This window comes from Cheilinus undulatus, linkage group 10 (genome assembly GCF_018320785.1).
Source record: "Cheilinus undulatus linkage group 10, ASM1832078v1, whole genome shotgun sequence".
In the NCBI taxonomy this organism is placed as follows: domain Eukaryota; kingdom Metazoa; phylum Chordata; class Actinopteri; order Labriformes; family Labridae; genus Cheilinus; species Cheilinus undulatus.
In genome coordinates, this window is record NC_054874.1 from 22,967,674 (window position 1) to 22,986,176 (window position 18,503).

The 18,503-nt window shown below is 38.2% G+C and overlaps 1 protein-coding gene across 9 annotated transcripts in view; it reads right to left on the reverse strand.

The window, feature by feature from the left end:
• The window catches only part of col23a1a (collagen type XXIII alpha 1 chain a), a 197,263-nt gene that overhangs the window by 52,998 nt on the left and 125,762 nt on the right, over positions 1-18,503 (reverse strand). For all 9 annotated transcript variants that reach the window (XM_041797294.1, XM_041797296.1, XM_041797293.1 and 6 more), the window contains exon 3: positions 1,770-1,814. In XM_041797294.1, the coding sequence (XP_041653228.1) occupies positions 1,770-1,814 (45 nt within the window). The remainder of the gene's footprint in view (positions 1-1,769; positions 1,815-18,503) is intronic.

The following is an 18,503-nucleotide window of genomic DNA, read 5'->3' on the forward strand; positions in this document are numbered from 1 at the left end:
CAAAAACGGTTTTAACACTTAATGGTTCAATTTCAAAGTCTGAAAGAAAGGTAGATTAAACATGATTAACTTCAGACATTTGTAGCTCAAACATGATTAAAACTTTGAATCATTCAACAGCCCTAGCTTCTTTAACCTGACATGCCAGAAAGACTGTTTAATATTTCACATTCATCTGGAAAAGTTCTCATAGAGAGCCTTTGGAAAGGGCAGGACTTTTCAAAAAATTATCTGAAGGTGACTGGACGAATGTTCTGTCACATTCATTAAGGGCCAATCAGAGTGACAAGACAAAATGAGGTTGCACGCGTGTGCAGCTCTGCAACAAACTGACAGGCAAACACTGAAGTAGGCTAGTATATGGACAGTGGATTATGGTGTAGATAAAACTTATGCTGAGGCCAGTCATGGGTAGAGCGACATCTTCTCCGCAAAAAGAAACTTTCATTGTGACTCTTTGTTCTTGTTTTAATTAGTTAATGTGGAACCACTGATGACTTTTCTACAGCTACATTTGAGCTAATTGATTCAGCAGTAGCAGCTGCCAGATTACAGTACAACTCAACCCAACTGATTGCAAACTCAGACTGAAGCAGGTTGAGAGAAAAGTGAAAACATCTTTTCAGTCATGGAAAATCTTTCGGTGTGGCTCTGTGCTGTTGTTTTAATAAAGAAATGTGGCCCAATTCTGATAAAACTTCCACTACAAGATAGCTACATCTGTGCTAAGTGGAAGTCATTGTCAACTGCTTCAAGTACAACTAAACCCTGTCTGTAGCTGCCGCCTTGTTCTCCTCATTTGGTTAGGACAGTTTTTGGTTAAGCACAAACAGCATAGATGGTTTAATTTATCGAATGAATACATGTATGAAACTTTGGGCATTTTTTTTTAATGCCGTGGCTCATTAAAATAATGAAGAATATACTATTTTAAAAATCTTGGTATATTATCAGACATCAATGTTTTGATATTTTTGACAGCCATGCACTTTAGAGCTGGGGATCTAAGAACCAAAAATAAATTACATTTTCAATATTCTGTAGAGATTTGAATGTTTCTAATGATTTAAGTCAGAAGGACATTAACTACAATTGGTGATCTGTCACTGAGTCAACATCTTCCCAGGAGGAGATCTCATGTACTCCAGTGACTCACAGCCGGACTGGAAATTCTCCATCTGACACATTTCCTGCAGAACAACTCCAGTCCTGCAGGTTTTGATAAAATCGTCTGACAGTGTTGCACCACAATTTATCTAATTCACACTTAATATAAACCATTTAACATGAGGATGACTCAGATGTGTTAAACATCTCCTCTATCTGTTATGACGACCTTTGAGCGCATAAAGAATGATGTCCCGGCATTGTTTTGGCTGCTCGATGAGTATTTTGTGGTCTGCGTGGAAAGAACACAATAATGGCGGGTATGATGTTGGCAATAGAGAGTCTCATTAGGCTCATTCTACAGCAGCTGCTACCGCTCAGCGACAACGACTGACATCTGGGTGAAGTTAGTACAAACACATGGCCGAGGTTAGCGCTGTGTCGATGCAAAAAGCAAGGGGACGGGGAGGACTGCAGCCTGTCATCCTCCAACCTGACTCATGGGTCACTGCTTTTACCAGCCCTCAAACAAATCCAGTCACCCAGGAAGAAGGTACAAGTGTGGGGGCGTGAAAGAGGGGGATGAGGATGGGGCATGTCTTCCAGGAACAAAAAGAGAAAGGAGAACCTAACAAACAAAACAGGTGGTGGGCATCACTTACCAGGTTCGCCTCTTCTTCCCATCCTTCCTCGCTTTCCTGGAGGCCCTGTGAAAACACACAGACAGCAGTAAATCCTCTAAATCAGCACTGCAGGGATGAGTAGAGAACAAGCGAGCATCACTTCCAGTTTCAACGCCGCTGGTTATGTGTTGTGCCTGGCAGAAAGTTTGTGTTTGCTGGCAGATTCAAATTCAACAACGATCATGTCACACTCAGGCTCAGTAGACCCCCTCCTCACTGCCTGGGCTTCATCAAGCCAATCTCACTCTCATCCTTCCACCATGCTATGGGTACCAGTATCTATCTGGAAGAAAGATTTCTGCTGATGATGGAGAAGTCTGCTTATGTTGTGATAAATAGCAGGAGGGATGTAGAGATGTCGCCAGCAAGAGGGCCAACCTAGAGTCTGAGACTTCATGCTGCTTTGAGGCCATGAATCATTTCTACAAGACCACTGATTTACGTCAGTGTCTGACTGGTAATCTACCAGAGGCGCTGTTTCAGGATATGGTCCATATGACCATAGAAAATAAAAAGAACAAAAATATACAGCGTTTCTGCCTGGCACATAAAATTTGCTCGCTAAATGGCTACGGAGGTCTGTCAAAGCTTCAGATTCATCAAAAATAGAAAGAAATGTCTTTTTTTGGTCTTTTCTAAAATCAACCATAGTAGGCCTCTAGAAATATTTCATTGTAATGATAGAAAATGGTGAAACAATTAAACAAACGTGTTTGCTAAGCTAACTACCTTGACCTTAGTAGGGTTTGGTGAAAATATATTGTTTACATATTTAGAATTGTCTATGATCATCTCTTAAAGTGTGAAATTAAGTAATGAATGGACAAATGTTTGACCTTTTACAACCAAGTCTGCCCCCCTAAATTACATACCTCTGTACTAAATACTAAACATTTTTAGCACAAAGTGCATTTACAGTGAGAAGTAAACTCAAACATAGTAGCCTATAGTACTTGCACACGCAAAACCATCCAAAAAACACAGGACACTTCACACCCTCAATGAACAGCATATCGGAGATGTAGCATATATTGTACTGTTAGCTAACAAGCTAACGTTAGCATCCGCTAACTAGCTAACACAGGCACTAGCAACAGCAGCAGATTTCAATCAAGAAAATGGCAATTAAGGCAAAATGAGTTCATTTTCTTTAAACAAGTTAACATAAAATACAGGTTACATGAGCCTTACAGTGGGTGAAAATAGCTATCAAATTTTGATTATTATCACCTAATATACAGTGCTTAACAAATTTATTAGACCACCTGTCATATTTGTCTCAGAGACCATCCAGCATCATGAAGTGCTTTAATGTGGACTCTTTCATTTTCAGTGAGCTCTCCACATTTTACCATTTTGAACAGGAATGAGGAATTTCAAACTGAATTCACCCAAATTTGAGCCAGCTCACTGGATGAAGTCAGAAATTAATCAAGCATAATATTCAACCACTAAAATTAATTTTTCTGTTCAGGAATGCAAGTAAATAACTATAATTTGACATATTAATCAAGAAATAATAATGTGCTTTACTATTTTTTCAGTTTTTTTGTAAATCAGTAAATTTGAAAATTCAAGGATAACAATAATAATTATTTTTTTAGCATTAAGAATATCATTTGGGTTCAAGAGCTTCTACATATTGGTGTATTAACCATTGCAGAAACATAAAAAATGATTTTGGTAATTACCAATGCTGTTAATTTAGGGCAGCTGTGGCATAAAACTTACTTTGGTTAGGGTTAGGGTGGTGTAATAAATTTGTTAAGCACTGTATATCTATATCTTGCTGTTGAAAAAAAAGCAAAGGATGAAAACAGGCAGCCCTGCAGCCCAGGGACTTCTCTGATACTACCTCTCGCATACAGACATTCAGGAGGCAACCAAGAAGCCATGCTGTGAGCTTTAAATTTTCAAAATTAAAGATTGCATCAGTTCACATCGTATTTTCATTTTTGTTTATTTCTGCATCTTTTTTCCATATTAAATTAAGTGAGAATAATTAAAATTTTCAAAATAAAAGACCACATCTGGGTAGCTTATGAGTTTCTAATTTTGGTCGAATTGTTTTCTTTACTTTGTTTATTTTTAGATTTATATGTTGAATTAAAGTAAAAGGCGATAGTTATATTTTTCAAAATAAAAGATCATATCTGGTCCCATTGCGTATTTATTCTGTATGTTTATATTTCAAATGAAATCAAGAGGAAATACCTCTAATATTAAAAAATAATAGATTGTGCCTCGTTGAAAGAAATGTACTTTCATGTACATTTTGAAGTTTTACTTCATATTAAAACAAGACAGTAGATGGGTTATATATGTGTTTATATTTCTGATATATCAGTTGGGGATACAACTTGATGAAGAACTCATTATCGTACAACAAACTACATGGATAGCTCAAAATCATTCATATTTATTTGCAGCAACTTGTTGACCTCTGACTCAATTTAAAGAAAAAACAACAACAAAAAACACAAAAACAACAACAGTTTTTTTTTCTTTCTTCATTAATCCCAAAGTTAACCCCCGAGCAATGATTTCTTCTCCTACATCTTTGACTTTTTGGCTAACCTATTAATGTGATATTCTACAAATAATAAAGCCAATATACAAACACGAGTATGCGAATTGAGTCACACTGTCTACAAATAGCAAAGCTAATAAGCTAATAATATCCGCAATAGCATAAAGTTTAGAAATAGGCCGATGTTAACTTGTAAAAGTTTTGAGACATACAGCGAACAATTTGTATGCTTTGGTTTGAAAATAACATGTTTATAATGTTACATTATAATCTTTAAAGCTGAAACATTGAGAAAGAAATAGACAAATAGCATGTTTGCTTCAACTTAAGCTACATGCTACAATGTTAAGCTACTGTAAAAGCTCACTATCATCAGCATAAAATTAGCAGCAGAGCTAACTCAAACACTGTAGACTTGTATATAGCGTAGCTTATTAAAGGGAATTTTAAAAAGTTACACTTTTATTGAGATATTCTTTTTCAAATTGTAACAGTAGTTTTCTATACCATCAGTATCTCCAAGGTTTCACTTGCGTTTCACTCAGTGATCCTAGCTTCATTAAATTCAGTGATATGTGATGAGGAATAGAGAAGAATTGAAACAGTAAAGCTAACAACAGTGCTCAGACTAGCATAATATCAGCTCGTGGTAGTTGAGGTTTTCTGTTAAGTATAAGCTAATGGTAGCTAGTTTTCTAAACTTATTTCCAGCTAGCCAAAGCCTTAGTCATGAGCCAAGGTTGTGAAGTTTGTTTTTGTCGGTCTCTGTGTGAAATCAGTGACCTCCTGATAGAAAATGTGAGAAAAAAACTCTGCCTCCGTCATCACTGTAACAGCAGTAACTAAACACAGCTTTCCTCTTCAAGGCCTGAAACCCTCCTGTATAGGTAAAACTTATTCCCATGTGCCCATCATCCTCCCACTCAGTCCTGCTCTTTTAATGAAATAGGAACCATACTGGGTACTGCTTCTGATACTAAATGGTTGTGGCTGCAGACATGTTTTCCCTATATTGTCCTTATTGAGGTTATTGTATTGGCCTAATCACTTCCTGACTCTGCCAACCCTTTCAAAGAGCTGAATCATGCTCCTCTACCTCTGTTTCATGCATAGACCACTTTTATCCTCCTTTCCCTTCTGTACACAGCAACAAGTATCTCTTTATTTACATTTACCCATTGGATGAGGATTTAAAGTCCATTGTTGTTGGTTTTTATCTGATTAGCTCGCAGTTTTAGCTGCTGCAGACTTTTTTGGCCACAATTAAAGCAAAATGAGTACAGCTGTGCACCTATAGGACTCCCATTTAAAATTTATGTTTGAACAATTTTAATCATTTAACACCTCCACACCCTCAAACCTCATGCACATATGCCAGCTGACATATATATACACACACACTCTGCCAGCCACAGCATTTATATTAATAGTCTCCATATTCCCTATGGGGCTCTACTTCCCCTGTTTCAGCCCCCGCAGCCATAAACAGCAACGTGGAGCTGATCTGCTGGGGGCCAAGGCCTCTGCAGGGAAGGACACAGCATTTCCCCCCGAGCCTGAGGGGAGGAGATGGGGAGGAAAAGTAGTAAAGGGGGGAGAGAGGAATGTGTAAAGGAGTGGAGTGATGTGAAAGAAAGTCAGTGAGGGATGAAAAATGAAAAGAAAGGGGCAAAGAAGAAGATTTACTGGACTTAGAGATGTCAGGGAAAAAGACAAATGGGATAAGAAGCTGAAGATTAAAAAAGAAAACACCCTTTAAAAAACATGAATAGTCCACTCAAAATCCCACCTGAAGAGTGGAAATACAGTTTAAGATATGGGTCACCGGGGTACAAGCCTGCTCCACTTTTCTTGGGACAAAAAAGGTTGTCAGCATGTTGACAGCCTGGTCGCCAAACCCTGGAGGAGCAGGCGTCAGAGCGACTGCAATGTGGGAGTGGGGTTGGCCCTGAGTGGGGGAACGGAGGTGGGCGATGACAAGCTGATGTAGGACCGTATCGGCTGAAGGAATTAATGGGAAAAGCAGCAGTGGTGGGGAGCAGAGTGTGGAAAAGTCAGGAGAGCAATGAACACATATCCTGTGACATTTAGGCAAACAAACACGTAAACACTCAGGCGCATGATGAGACTAAGGTAAAGTGTCCCTTCCTGTGTGGTGGTGGAAAAACTAAGTCAAGAAATGCCACCTGAGTGCACAAGAATAGAAACAGAGCGCACACTGGAGATCATCAAATCAATGTTAACGAAGGTTACACAAAGTTATTGGGCAATTTATGGCATGCAAAAAAGCAGATGGGAGGATGGTAAAGGCACAGACAGCGGATTAAAAAGAAAAAAAATGGTCAAGAACAAAAAAGCTGCAGTATTGTGCAGAAACTAGAGGACAAGAGCTGCAAAGGAGGCCATCCTTTAATAGAACAGGTATTGAAAAAAAGCCAAAAGAAAGATGGACCTCCACAAACATCTTTTAATAGGTAAAGGGGAAAAAATATGTCCTGTTCATGGATCTCTCTGAGGGACAGACAGACTGCTGGACACATGCAGGCTTTTATTAAGAATATGACCATGTAATAGTTCTCATGAGTGACAGCACACACAATGAACTACATTTGAACTGCAGATAAATGGTGGCCTGAAGCGCTGCATCTCGATCTAACTGTAAACTCCTTTTGTATGCTGGGGCTGAAAAACATGCGGTCCAGAGTTTAACAGGGAGCCAGCAGGCTCATCTCTTTGCTCCAAATACTCTGAAGGAGTGTGTTTATGTGTTTGTGAGAATGTCAAAAACCTGAGGCTGCGAGAAACAAACATATGGGTCTCTGCCTGGATTCTGTAACCTTCATAAATCTTTACATGGGAGGATTTAGACAGCAGCTTGAGAATGACCCTAATTCAAGAAACTCGAGTTTGGAACTTCTTTGACAATATTTCCACAGCACTGGTGAGTTTCTTCAGAATAAGTAAAAGAAAGGATAATATGAGTTGTCTGTTATGACTACAAACCAGGTAGAGAAGTTTTTGTTTCAAGGTGTGGAAATTCTACATAAGTCAACACAGGCAGATGACTTAGTTGAATTAAATAAACTTAATGTTATAAACTATAAGTAAATCAAAGTATCTACTAAATGTACATTCTTGTCTATGTCCCCAAAGTAGATATACAGTGGTCCATCCGTCATTAAAGAGTAGTTAGTCTTCTTTTTCAAACCTAAAAGTACAAGCTTTCCTAGGACAGCACTTGAATGGGGTCATTAACTCACATTTCTGAAATCACCACTTTTCAGGTAAAGACAAAAACAGCTGTACCCTTAGTGATTTATCACTGAATGGTCATAGTCAGCATTTTTTTGACACTTTTTGTTGCTTTAAAGTTTGCAAAAAACACGACAAATTTAAAGGGGGACCAATAGCACCGATTTATGAAAAGAATAAAATAATGAAAATGGAGATACAGGGTTTAGCAATTAGATTGATTTGCTATCAAGAGTTGTGGTTTCCATTTAAAATCCAACTAGTATCATGTACTGGTATTTTTGCAGTTTTATCTTTATTTTAGGCTATTTAAAAATATGGACAACACGACAGCTCCCTGAAAGTGAAGCCAACACATACAGAGCTCCCCTGACTTAGTTAATGCATTACAGCTTCCTCCATTTCTTATTTTTTTTCATCAAGCATGTTTTTCATCACTATGAAAGTTCTTATGCTGCCTATTCATCCCCAAATGTTAAGTTCTCAGAGAAGTTTAGTTTTATGCTAATAAAATGTTAGAAACACCAAGACTGACAGCTCAGACAAAAAAATGCCCCTCATGAAGGAGCTGTATACCCTAGTTCCTAGTTGGCCTGTAGACTGGACCAATGTGCAGAAAAGCTTATAAGAGATGATCGTTTGCAGTCATTCGTCACTGATGGCTGAACTAGAAGACCTATTAGGTCAATGGTTGATGAGGGAAGTTGTTCAGAAATCTGGATGGACACAGCTATTATTTCCAAACACAGTTAGAAACGTAGACTCTACAGACCACAGTTCATCTTTACACTTCAGGTCAGTCGCTCTTAGCTTAGGCCCGGAGAAGTCAGTTGCTCTGCTGGATGTTGTTCATATACGGCTGTCATTTTGCATCTTAACTTCTTGGTTTTCCAAAATGTTCCTGAGACCACAATGTAAAATCCATCACAGAATGATGCTGCTCACCTTTAAATCAACCTACTGCACTTTACAATGTCCCAAGTGTGTTTTAAACAATCCTCAACATTACTAATCTTTTGTGTCCCTGTCCCAACTTTTTTGGAATATGTTGAATGCATCATATTGAGAATTTGCATGAACTTTAAATGTCTTGTCTTTGTGCTGTATCCAATTAAATACACTGGTATTGGTTGTTTTATTCAAATTTTACACAGTGTCCCAACTTTTTTGGGATTGGGTTTTGCATGGCTGTGCATTAAAAAGGCACAGATACCTTTTTCCTTTTTTCATTGGATCTGTCTCTCTCTCTTTCCTCCCATTTTAAACACTAAGATCAACAGTTCTACTTCAGATATTAACAAATGGTCTTCCTCCTGCATGTACTGTACATCCACACCATTTAAAGCCCACACACACAAACACACACACACCCATCCGCCCTCCATCTGCTATGTCTGTTTCTCATAGCCATGGCTCGGCTTGATTTAGCTACTGTGACACTTCTCGCAAACAAAGTGCTTCCAGGGAACAAAGCGAGGGATTGGTGGAACAAGCTCTCTCTCTGTCTCTTCTTTTAGGCCACATTTTGTTTAACCCAACAACTGGAAGCAATAAAGAGCCAAATGAAAATAGCAGAATGTGAAACTCCATATGCACGACCACCGGACTTACATGCATCCATTTATACTGCTCGTGCAACAGGGGAAAATTTAATTTAAGTGAAAGGGAAGAGAGAAGGTGGGGTAGGGGTGTGGAGGGTCAGCTTCTTGCTTTCATGTTAGCTGGAGGTGATGTGTCTTTACTCCCCTCTCCCTCTTTTTTAAAGATTTCTAAAATACCCAAAATATTGCCTTCAATTCTAACCATCAGTTACAATCACATATAACTGGAAAACTTGTCTGCACACAAGCAACAACAAATTAAATTGAAACAGTGACAGATGGACGACTTTTCAACAAAAAGTCTAGAGATACTGGCAGATGGAATCTGACAGCCTCAAGGAGACTGATTTAAAGCAGCTTTTGTTTAATATTAAAAACAAGTTGTTTTGGTATTTTGTCAAACACTGACTATATTTGTTCATAATTAAACATCAGCTCAATTGCTATCATTGAAATGATTAACTGATCTGATAAATGAGCGTGAGGATTCTCTTCTTGTGTGTTTGCATGGTCCCTGACAGCTGTATGGCCTCCCTGTCTGAAATAAAACTACCTCTTCCAAACTGTCAGTGTTTCCTCATGTTTGTCCAACTTTTGAGCCAATAAGATGGGGGACACATGCTGTGGATGTAAACAGCAAACAGAAAGAGAAAGAGACGATGGATGTGATTCACATGGTGCTGATTCATCCTCCAGCTGCCCCTCGTCTTTCCTGTTTGCAGGGTTAACCGAGGTTCAGCCACTCAGACAGAGTTCAAACCTCTGACCATAAATAAGAACTGGACTACATTATATCCATTGATTTCCATTGCTAGAGTTTCCAGTATAAGAGTGGATACATTTCACTACTGATTGACAAGCAACCACTGCAGAAGTGTAAAAGACTGCAGTACTGCAGAAGTCACATACATTTAAAAAAGACAATTTTATGCAGCAGAAACAAACATGTTTTCAGCCTGGTTGAAAAAAATGAATTTGGAATAGAATAGAATTTCTTGGCTTGTTTATGGTCACAGCTTGCCAATCATCCTGAAGGAGTATTTCAAATCTACTATTAGGACTTTCCACCACATCTTTAACGACAGATCACAGCCCAAATTTCTTAAAATTTTCAACCATGACCAAATGTTTTTAATGAAAAACTGAGCAGTTTGGACTTGAGACAGAACAAATCAGTGGAGACATCCTTCAAAATAAAAGCACATCATGAACCTTTAGCCACAGTTCCCACACCTGTGATATGAGGTGCTCCAAAGGGATGCATAGATCATATTCCTCATCCCTATGAAATACTTGAATTTCCTTCAATGAGGCATTTTAGCCAAGAGAACTGCTGCTCACTTGAATTTTTCTCTTTTTTTGTACAATTCCAAGTAATCCTGAGGGATGGCTGTGTGCAAAAATCCTAGATCAGCAGTTTGTGTAATGCCAGTCCATCTGGCACCAGCATCCAGGTTAGTTAGATACTTCCCTCCATTTAAAAAATGATTGTGGAGAGGTTTACCTGATGAAAGTGTGCTCTTAAGTCATCTCTAGTCTCTATTCTGATGCTCAGTTTGAACTTCAGCAGATCATCTCAACCATGTCTGCATGCCTATAAATGTTGGTTGCTGCCATGCAAGTGGCTAATTATAGATATTTGCTTAAATGAGCAGTTGAACAGGTATACCTAATAAAGTGATCGGTGAGTGTAATATGTCCTGAGATGATCACTCACCGATCACTGGAAACATAATAAACCTGAGGTTAAATAAATGATCTATGGGCAATGTTCTTGCTGTTTCTAGAAGACATATTACTTTGACTTGGAGGACAGTCCCTCCTTATGCTAAATAAAAACTTCCACATTCTGTCCAATACTTGTGAATTTAACTGTTGTTTTTCAACAATTAATTGTTGAAAGAAAGATATATAATCAAGTAGAAGACATAATTTTGAATATTATTTGCTTCATTTAAGAAAAAAAATGGTTCATTTATGATCTCAGGTGAATGCACTACTTTACCCACAATCCTGGCCTTCTGTGCCACTGCAGACAGGAACTGCTTTGAGTAATGAGGCAAATACAGCAAACACAAATAAGCGCAAGGAAGTTTTGTTAATTAGTCAATACTTTTGAAGACTTTTAATCACAGAATAATTTATTTTTTCCCTTTTTGGTCACCAAGAGATGGGAGAACAAGTTTGTGCAAAAAAGTCTTAGTCATTATTGTTTGCTGCATGTCACACAAAAAATCTTTGTTTCAATTTAATTTCATTGTTTTCTTTTGTATTTAAAGTCCAATAACTTTTTTAGAATTACTGCATCACACATATTAAAGCCCACATTGTCCTGAAAAAAGGGATGTTTAAAGCTTAACTGTGCACCACAGGGTTGATGTTTTACAAGCTTTTGAAGACAGTTAGTCCAGGCGAAACAAAATGGTTTGCTTGATTAACTAAGTGCTTGAGCAATACATTACCCACAATCCTTGAGTGCCACAGCAACTTCTCTGATTGGTGGAACCCTAACTTTTTGCTGTCAGCTGCTATGAGTGGAGTTATGGTCTAGGAAAAAGTGGGCAGTCACTGTTGAGTTCTGTGGTGATGACACATGGCGTTGGGCCAAAACCTTGTATCACTAAAATAATCTACTTTGAGGGAATTTTAAAGAAGCTGTATTTTTCATTTAATTTAACCTCAATCTCAAACCTTAAATGTAATTGAATGGAATTTAATTTAAAAAAAATTGAATTGGAATTTGAATTTTTTTAATGTTTTTTTTTTTCTTTTTTTTCTTTGAAATGTGTGTTGAAATCTTTGAATTGTTTTGCTTTCCATTTGGTGTCAAATTCAAATGTAATTTAACACCAATTGGTCTTAGTCAGCATCTTTTTGACATTTTTATTGCTTTGAATTTGGTAAAACCCACTTACAGATTTAAAGGGTGACCAATAGCAGTGATTTATGAAAAGATTAAAATCATGAAAAATGGAGATACAAAGTTTCGGCGTGATTCCAGCGATGTCACTTGGCACACATCAGCCAGTAAAACAAATAGAGTTGCAGTGATTCAACCTGGAGAGGGCAGTCACTTTGCACATTTTAACAAAAAATGAAGAATTTAAAACTTTGTGCTAAAATGCCAAGATTGGGACCCTTACTGCTAAACATTTTTACTAAATGCTCATATACCTGGTTTTCATTTGAGGGTTTAGTTTCTCTCAAAATGTGGTTAATAAACCACAGAAGAAGCTGTCGGTCATAGCTCAAGAAAAAGATGTATCAGTTTCTTAACAGTTAGTAGAAAGTGACCAGAGTCACAGACTTTTTATGTTTGGTCAGTCAAAGTAGTTATTATATTACAGTATATATTTCTGTTTGCATCTGAACCACTAACCTCAAACCCATCGGTATGAAACCGACACACCTGTGTTTGGACCACGCTTCACCTCTTTGATGAAATACGGTTACACAGAGATGCTATAGAGTAAACATCAGTGTGGTATTCATGCAAAGGTCATCTGTGATTGGGTAATAAGAAGCCCAGAACACATTGGTACCAGGTCGACCTTCCTGTTTTACTTTTAGCATGAAGTGTTGCGTGACTGCAGAGTGGGTCTCTCTGAGCGGGGTGAGAGGATGTTGTGTCAGTGTGTGTGTCTGTGGATGCCTATTTCATGCCCATGTGAGTGTGATCAATGTATGGGCTTTCTGACACGCTCTTTCAGGGCTGAGTGGCGCTGCTGTAAACCTGTGTGTGTTTTAAGTGTGCGTGCTCCTACGACTGTGGGGTGTTTGCATGTTAAGGCCTGCTGCATTATTCATGTACTCCAAAAACTCATCGCGCCGTGTTTATTTGGGATTTGCACTTGTGGAAAACTTTGATTATGTGTTTATGCTGTTTATGAGTTTGCATGCACAGGTTTAAGAGGACTCCAATGTTGTGATGTCCAGCAGGTGGTTTGTGTTGAGTGGCAGGCTGGTGCTAAAAGGCAGCCTGGGTAGTCAGCGCATGTCACAGCTAATGAGAGGTGAAGGCAGAGACGGGCTTGCCCCACACACACATGGACAGGCGCAGTCAAAACAACGCGAGTGCCCTCACTAAACATGGTCAGCATCGGCCAAGCTCAGCGAAAATGAGCAGATCACAAAAAAGTGGAATAGAGCACGAAGAGTTCAGCAGCCAGAGGACAAAAAGATTTGTTTTTAAATATGTTACAGCTGTATTTTCAGTCAAGAAGTGAAGGCAGGGCAAATGGGAAAAAGAGAACGGTTTGAATACTTCATTCATGACACATACTACTATATGAATGATCTACAAAGTTGTGACATCTCCTGGATAGTTGAGCTATCTTTTGTATCTTCTTGTGTCTTGTGTTTCTTATTTATCATGACACCTTGTGTCTCATGCTCTGATGACCTTATTTCTTTCAAACGTGTTGGAACTGTCAAAGTCAGCTGGAACACTAAGGAAAATCTTAAAAAGCATCCATGCATCTATCACCTGTGTACTTTACTCATGCTTTGAAGTGGGTTTACACAACAAGATTATGTGCTGTTTTGGGTCAGATGCCCCCACCTGACTAAAGTCAGCAAAGACCCAATTATCTGATGGTTCGAACAACAGATTTTCCTGTGCTGTGGTATGTTAAGAGCATTTTTTCCCTTCCCAGTCTGCTCAGAAGATGACCATAGCAACTCCAATTTAAAATCAGGGATATCCTGATTGTGCAGAGGGGACACCATGTACAGGTGAGCATGCTCTCCATGGATTGTCACATGGATCTACAGTGGCTTGGAATGCAATGACAATGACAATGACGAATGACAACACAAATTTGCATTTTACAAAACTTCCTTACAGAAAGACAGAGTGCAAAATTACAAAGTCTGAAACACTTTTACCAAGCTTGAAACAAACTCACAGTTTTACATTTCATAAAACAAATTTACAAAACAAATTTAAATTTCAATAATATATAGCCTATATAAAAAGTCTAATTCAAAACTATAAAGTCTGAAACCCTTATGAAAAACTTGAAACAGGTTTAAAAAGTCTGATAAAAAAAATGACCCAAAAATAAATAAATAAATTACAAATCTTGAAACTTGGGTCACTTCCAGCATTTGTTGCATTCTCTCTCTGTGATATAGGCTACCATTGTTCGAAATTTGTTTGAAAAGTTGTAAAAGAGTTTTGTGTTTTGTAAATTTGCGTTGTAAAATGTAATTTTGTTTCGTCATTTGTAAAAAGTGTCCTTAAGATTTTAAATTTTTTCAATGTAATGCAATTTTTTAAAAGCGTTTCAGACTTGGTAATTTTGTGTATGACTTTCTAAATGTTTTTCAAATATTGCAAAAGGTTTTCATGTTTAGAGTTTTATATCAGAATTTGTAAATTTGTTTCAAGTTTTGTAAAAGTGTTTCAGACTTTGTAATTTTACACTTTCTGTAAGCAAGTTTTGTAAAATATAAATTTGTTTAGTCATTTGTAACAGTCTTTTGTAAATCTGTTTTGTGAAATGTAAAGAATGATCTGGTCTATGTAAATGTGTTTCAAGTTTTGTAAAAGTTTTTCACATTTCTAATTTTGTGTCAGACTTTGTTAATTTGTGCAAAGTTATGTAAAAGTGTTTCAGTCTTTATCAAACTTTATGCACGTTTGTTGTGTAAAATGTACTTTTTTGTCATTTGTAAAATTGTTTGGTGAATTTATTTTATGAAATATGAAAAAAGTTGATTTATGTCATTTTATAAAGCTTTGAAAAATGTTTCAGACTTTGTAATTTTGTATTGCACCATAAGGCCACCATACTAACAGCCATTCAGGAGGCATCCATTGTGATGATTGTAAATGTAGCATCAAGCTGATGGAGGACGAGCATTCAACATTCAGCCTGTTTACTCTAGAGTTGTAACTGAATGAGCAAGATTTCAAGTTGTGAGAGTGGAGCTCTGGTTGTTGGTGAGCTTATCTGTTGTGTGCTGTGCTGTGTCCATCATCTCTTTGCACACTGCACACTAAAAATAAAACAGTTAAATCTATTTTTCATCATGTGTTAGGTCTCTCGTATTGAAAACCAGTTATGATTTTAAAAATCTTTAAGTGTGTGTCGGGCTTCAGTCACTCCTATCTGTAGAGGGACCTGAGGAAACATGCCATGTAGAGTGAAAATAACTTAAGTCTTAAATTTAAGAAAAAAAATTGATATTCATTACAATTATCAAAATTTACACTCACTGTTGATCTGACTGACAAAAATACTACCAGTCTTCAGACAGATATTTTAGTTGATGGTTATTCAGAATATTACTAAAATAAACTCAGCCATTCTCTCTATTCTGTTATTTTTTTATTTAAGGTCAATATTTCATTGTTAATGCTCATGTCAAACATTTTTCTATCTACAGGGGTGTGTTTTTCTATGATTTCTGCTCCTGTGTAACCTTCCTCTTTGCTCCTTAGATCTGCCTTCTCCCTCCCTCCCTGATCCTCTGTACTCCAAGCAGTATTCAGGACCAACAGACAATCCTTCACGTGTTCCCCCATCATTTTGTCTTGTTGTTTTGTGAACGCATTCCAGCTTTCCCTTAAATGACTCTGATCTGACCATTTTTGTCTTGGTCTTTGCCTCTTCCCTGATGTTTAGGATACCTCTGACTGTGGTTTGGATGACTTGTATACCAAACATTGCCTGATTAAACAGACTGTCTCTGAGCTTTTGCCTTGGTTCCCTTTTTGTCTGGGTCAGCTTGATAAAAGAGACTGAAGTATTCTGGAAACAGCTACCTTGACTGTATGTCTGGATTAAGATCAAGGACTGATCCTTTGGTAACGTAGCACCACTCTATAATCTATTAATCACACCAAACATAACACAATCAAAGAAAATGACCATATGTATTCAAGGGAGTAACACTTCTTCCCTCTTACTGAGGGAAATTCAGACATCCAACTTACAAGACCTTTGACATGGAACGTGCCACAACCACTGCCACCTGGGCTGTAATTTTCTGTTAAACCCTGAAATAAAATACAATTTCTACACACTTATTCCAAATGTACAGCACTGGCTGTGTGAAGGTAAAGCTGTTTAAAATTAAGCAAGATAAGAAGTGTGAGTGTCCAGCTAAAGGAGCAGATGTGCAGTGCCTTTAAAAAGTATTCACCCCCTTTAAAGTGACTGACCTAGTTCTACAGATGCTCAGCCAACTGGTGCTAGTAGCCTCAAAATAAGTGAAATGGGGATCATCTGAATTCAGTGAATGTGTCTCAGATGATTGTAGCATAAAGACACTTGTGTCTTGAAGGTCCAGTCACTGGTTAATCAGTATTCCTGGCTACCATTACACCATGGAGACAAAAGAACACCGAAAGCAACTCAGAAAAGAGGTTATTGAAAAGTATAAAACAGGTGATGGATACAAAAAAAATTCCAAGGAACTGAGCATCCCCTAGAGTTCAGTTCAGTCCATTATCAAGAAATGGAAGGACGATGGCACATATGTAAATCTGCATGGATCAGGTTGTCTTTAGAAAATGAGTGGCCGTGTGAGAAGGAGACTAGTGAGAAAGGACACCAAGACATCGATGACTACTCTGAAGGAGGAAGAGGAAGTAAGGAAGCCACAGCTTTCCAATGGAGTAAATTTGCAGTGGCCAAAAGTACAAGCCTGATTGAGGCCTATCCACACAGCCTCAGTGCTGTGATTGTGGCAAAAGGCGCATCCACTCAATTCTGGCTAAAGGGGGTGAATATCTATGCAGTTATTTTACATTTCATTTTTACTTTCCTTTTATTGACATTACTATTTTATTGACATCTGTATTCACTTTAACATTTAAGATTTTTTTTGTACATTTTTTGTCAAAAAAGTCACATTGTATTGACCATGACTGATTTCTAAAATCAATAAAAGGTTAAAAGATTCAAGGGGTGAATAACTTTCATAGGCACCGTACATATGCAGTTACTATATAAGATAAAAATGTTGCATCAATATAGGGAAAGTTGGCCAAATTCTCCAATGTAGCCATTTAAATACCTGTGTGTTCATGTTTAGAGGACAGAGAACAATTTGGCTTTCTTTCAGTCTGAAAAATGATCAGCATTTAGGCGGAGATTGTTATGAGTGTCCCTCTTTTGAAAGAGGGCCCTCGCGTGACGATGCCTTAAACGAATTGACCCCAGATAAACAAACCCTCCTTGACTGCAAGTGAATCACTCCTACACACACTCTCACGCATTCACATTCAACAGGTTTGTGTTTGTTGACGCTGGGCATGATGGCGTGTATGGGAGCAGCACCATTCACACAGGCTCCTGGGTGGTACTTCCATTAATAGGGACTGCAGCCACAGACGCTGGAATTTGGGTTCTTGAGAATATTTTAAGTGCACAAACACACTTGTGCACGCAAATGAGTGACTCTAAACCACAACTATCATTAGCAGCATCAGCTTGAAAATAGAAATGGCTTCATATTTTCCTAAGAAATAGTCTAACCCTGTGTGATTTAAGTCTGGTAACTTGCAAACCTCCTATGACTAATCGCCACCCTCAGATGTGGGAAACAGTGAGTCCCATAACAAATGGGTGATGTGCCTGGAGGCAGGGGGACAGAAGTCTTTGGCGCGATGCTGAGGTGAGAATGAGGGTAATGTTTGCAGATCAGATCAGATTGGGGCCACCGGTGTTGAGAGAACTTCCAAGAAGTCTGGAGGTGTTAAATCCAGTCCTTAGGGAGGATTAACATGAGGGTTAACAAACTGGCACACAGGTAGAGCTGGGGTTAAGGAAACACAAGGGTCACCTGAAGGAGCATGGGCCTCAACATGGAGATTTTACTTTAACTTTCGCTTCGGTATCAGACTCTTTAACGTGACGAACATGAGCAGCAGCGTCAAGGTGTGCAGCAGTGGTAATTTGACACAGGGATTGTGGAGTGTCAGTTTCAGCCAGTGCCAGCCTATGTCTAATGGTGGTCTGTGACGGGATAAAACACTCTTTTATCTCTGTATCCCTTATTCAGTCATAAAATGTGGTTCTAGTTTGACACTCTGGATCATGTTAAAGCAAAACCGGAGAGAACTGGGCATGGAGGGAACGGCTGTGAGTTTTCAAGTGTAAGGAAGAAAGAGAGAGGTGCACTGATCACCGTGACTCTAAGTAGCTGTGTGTGTTTAGCTGAGAAAGCATGGCATGAATGTTCAAAAGAGAAGCTTTATACCAACTAGCCTCTTTCTTTAACTCTGACAGGTTTTCTAACAAAGAATTCAACCCTCTGCCCTTCATCTGGCATCTTTAAACAAACTCCTTCTCCTCCCTCAGAAATCCTTTTAACAGG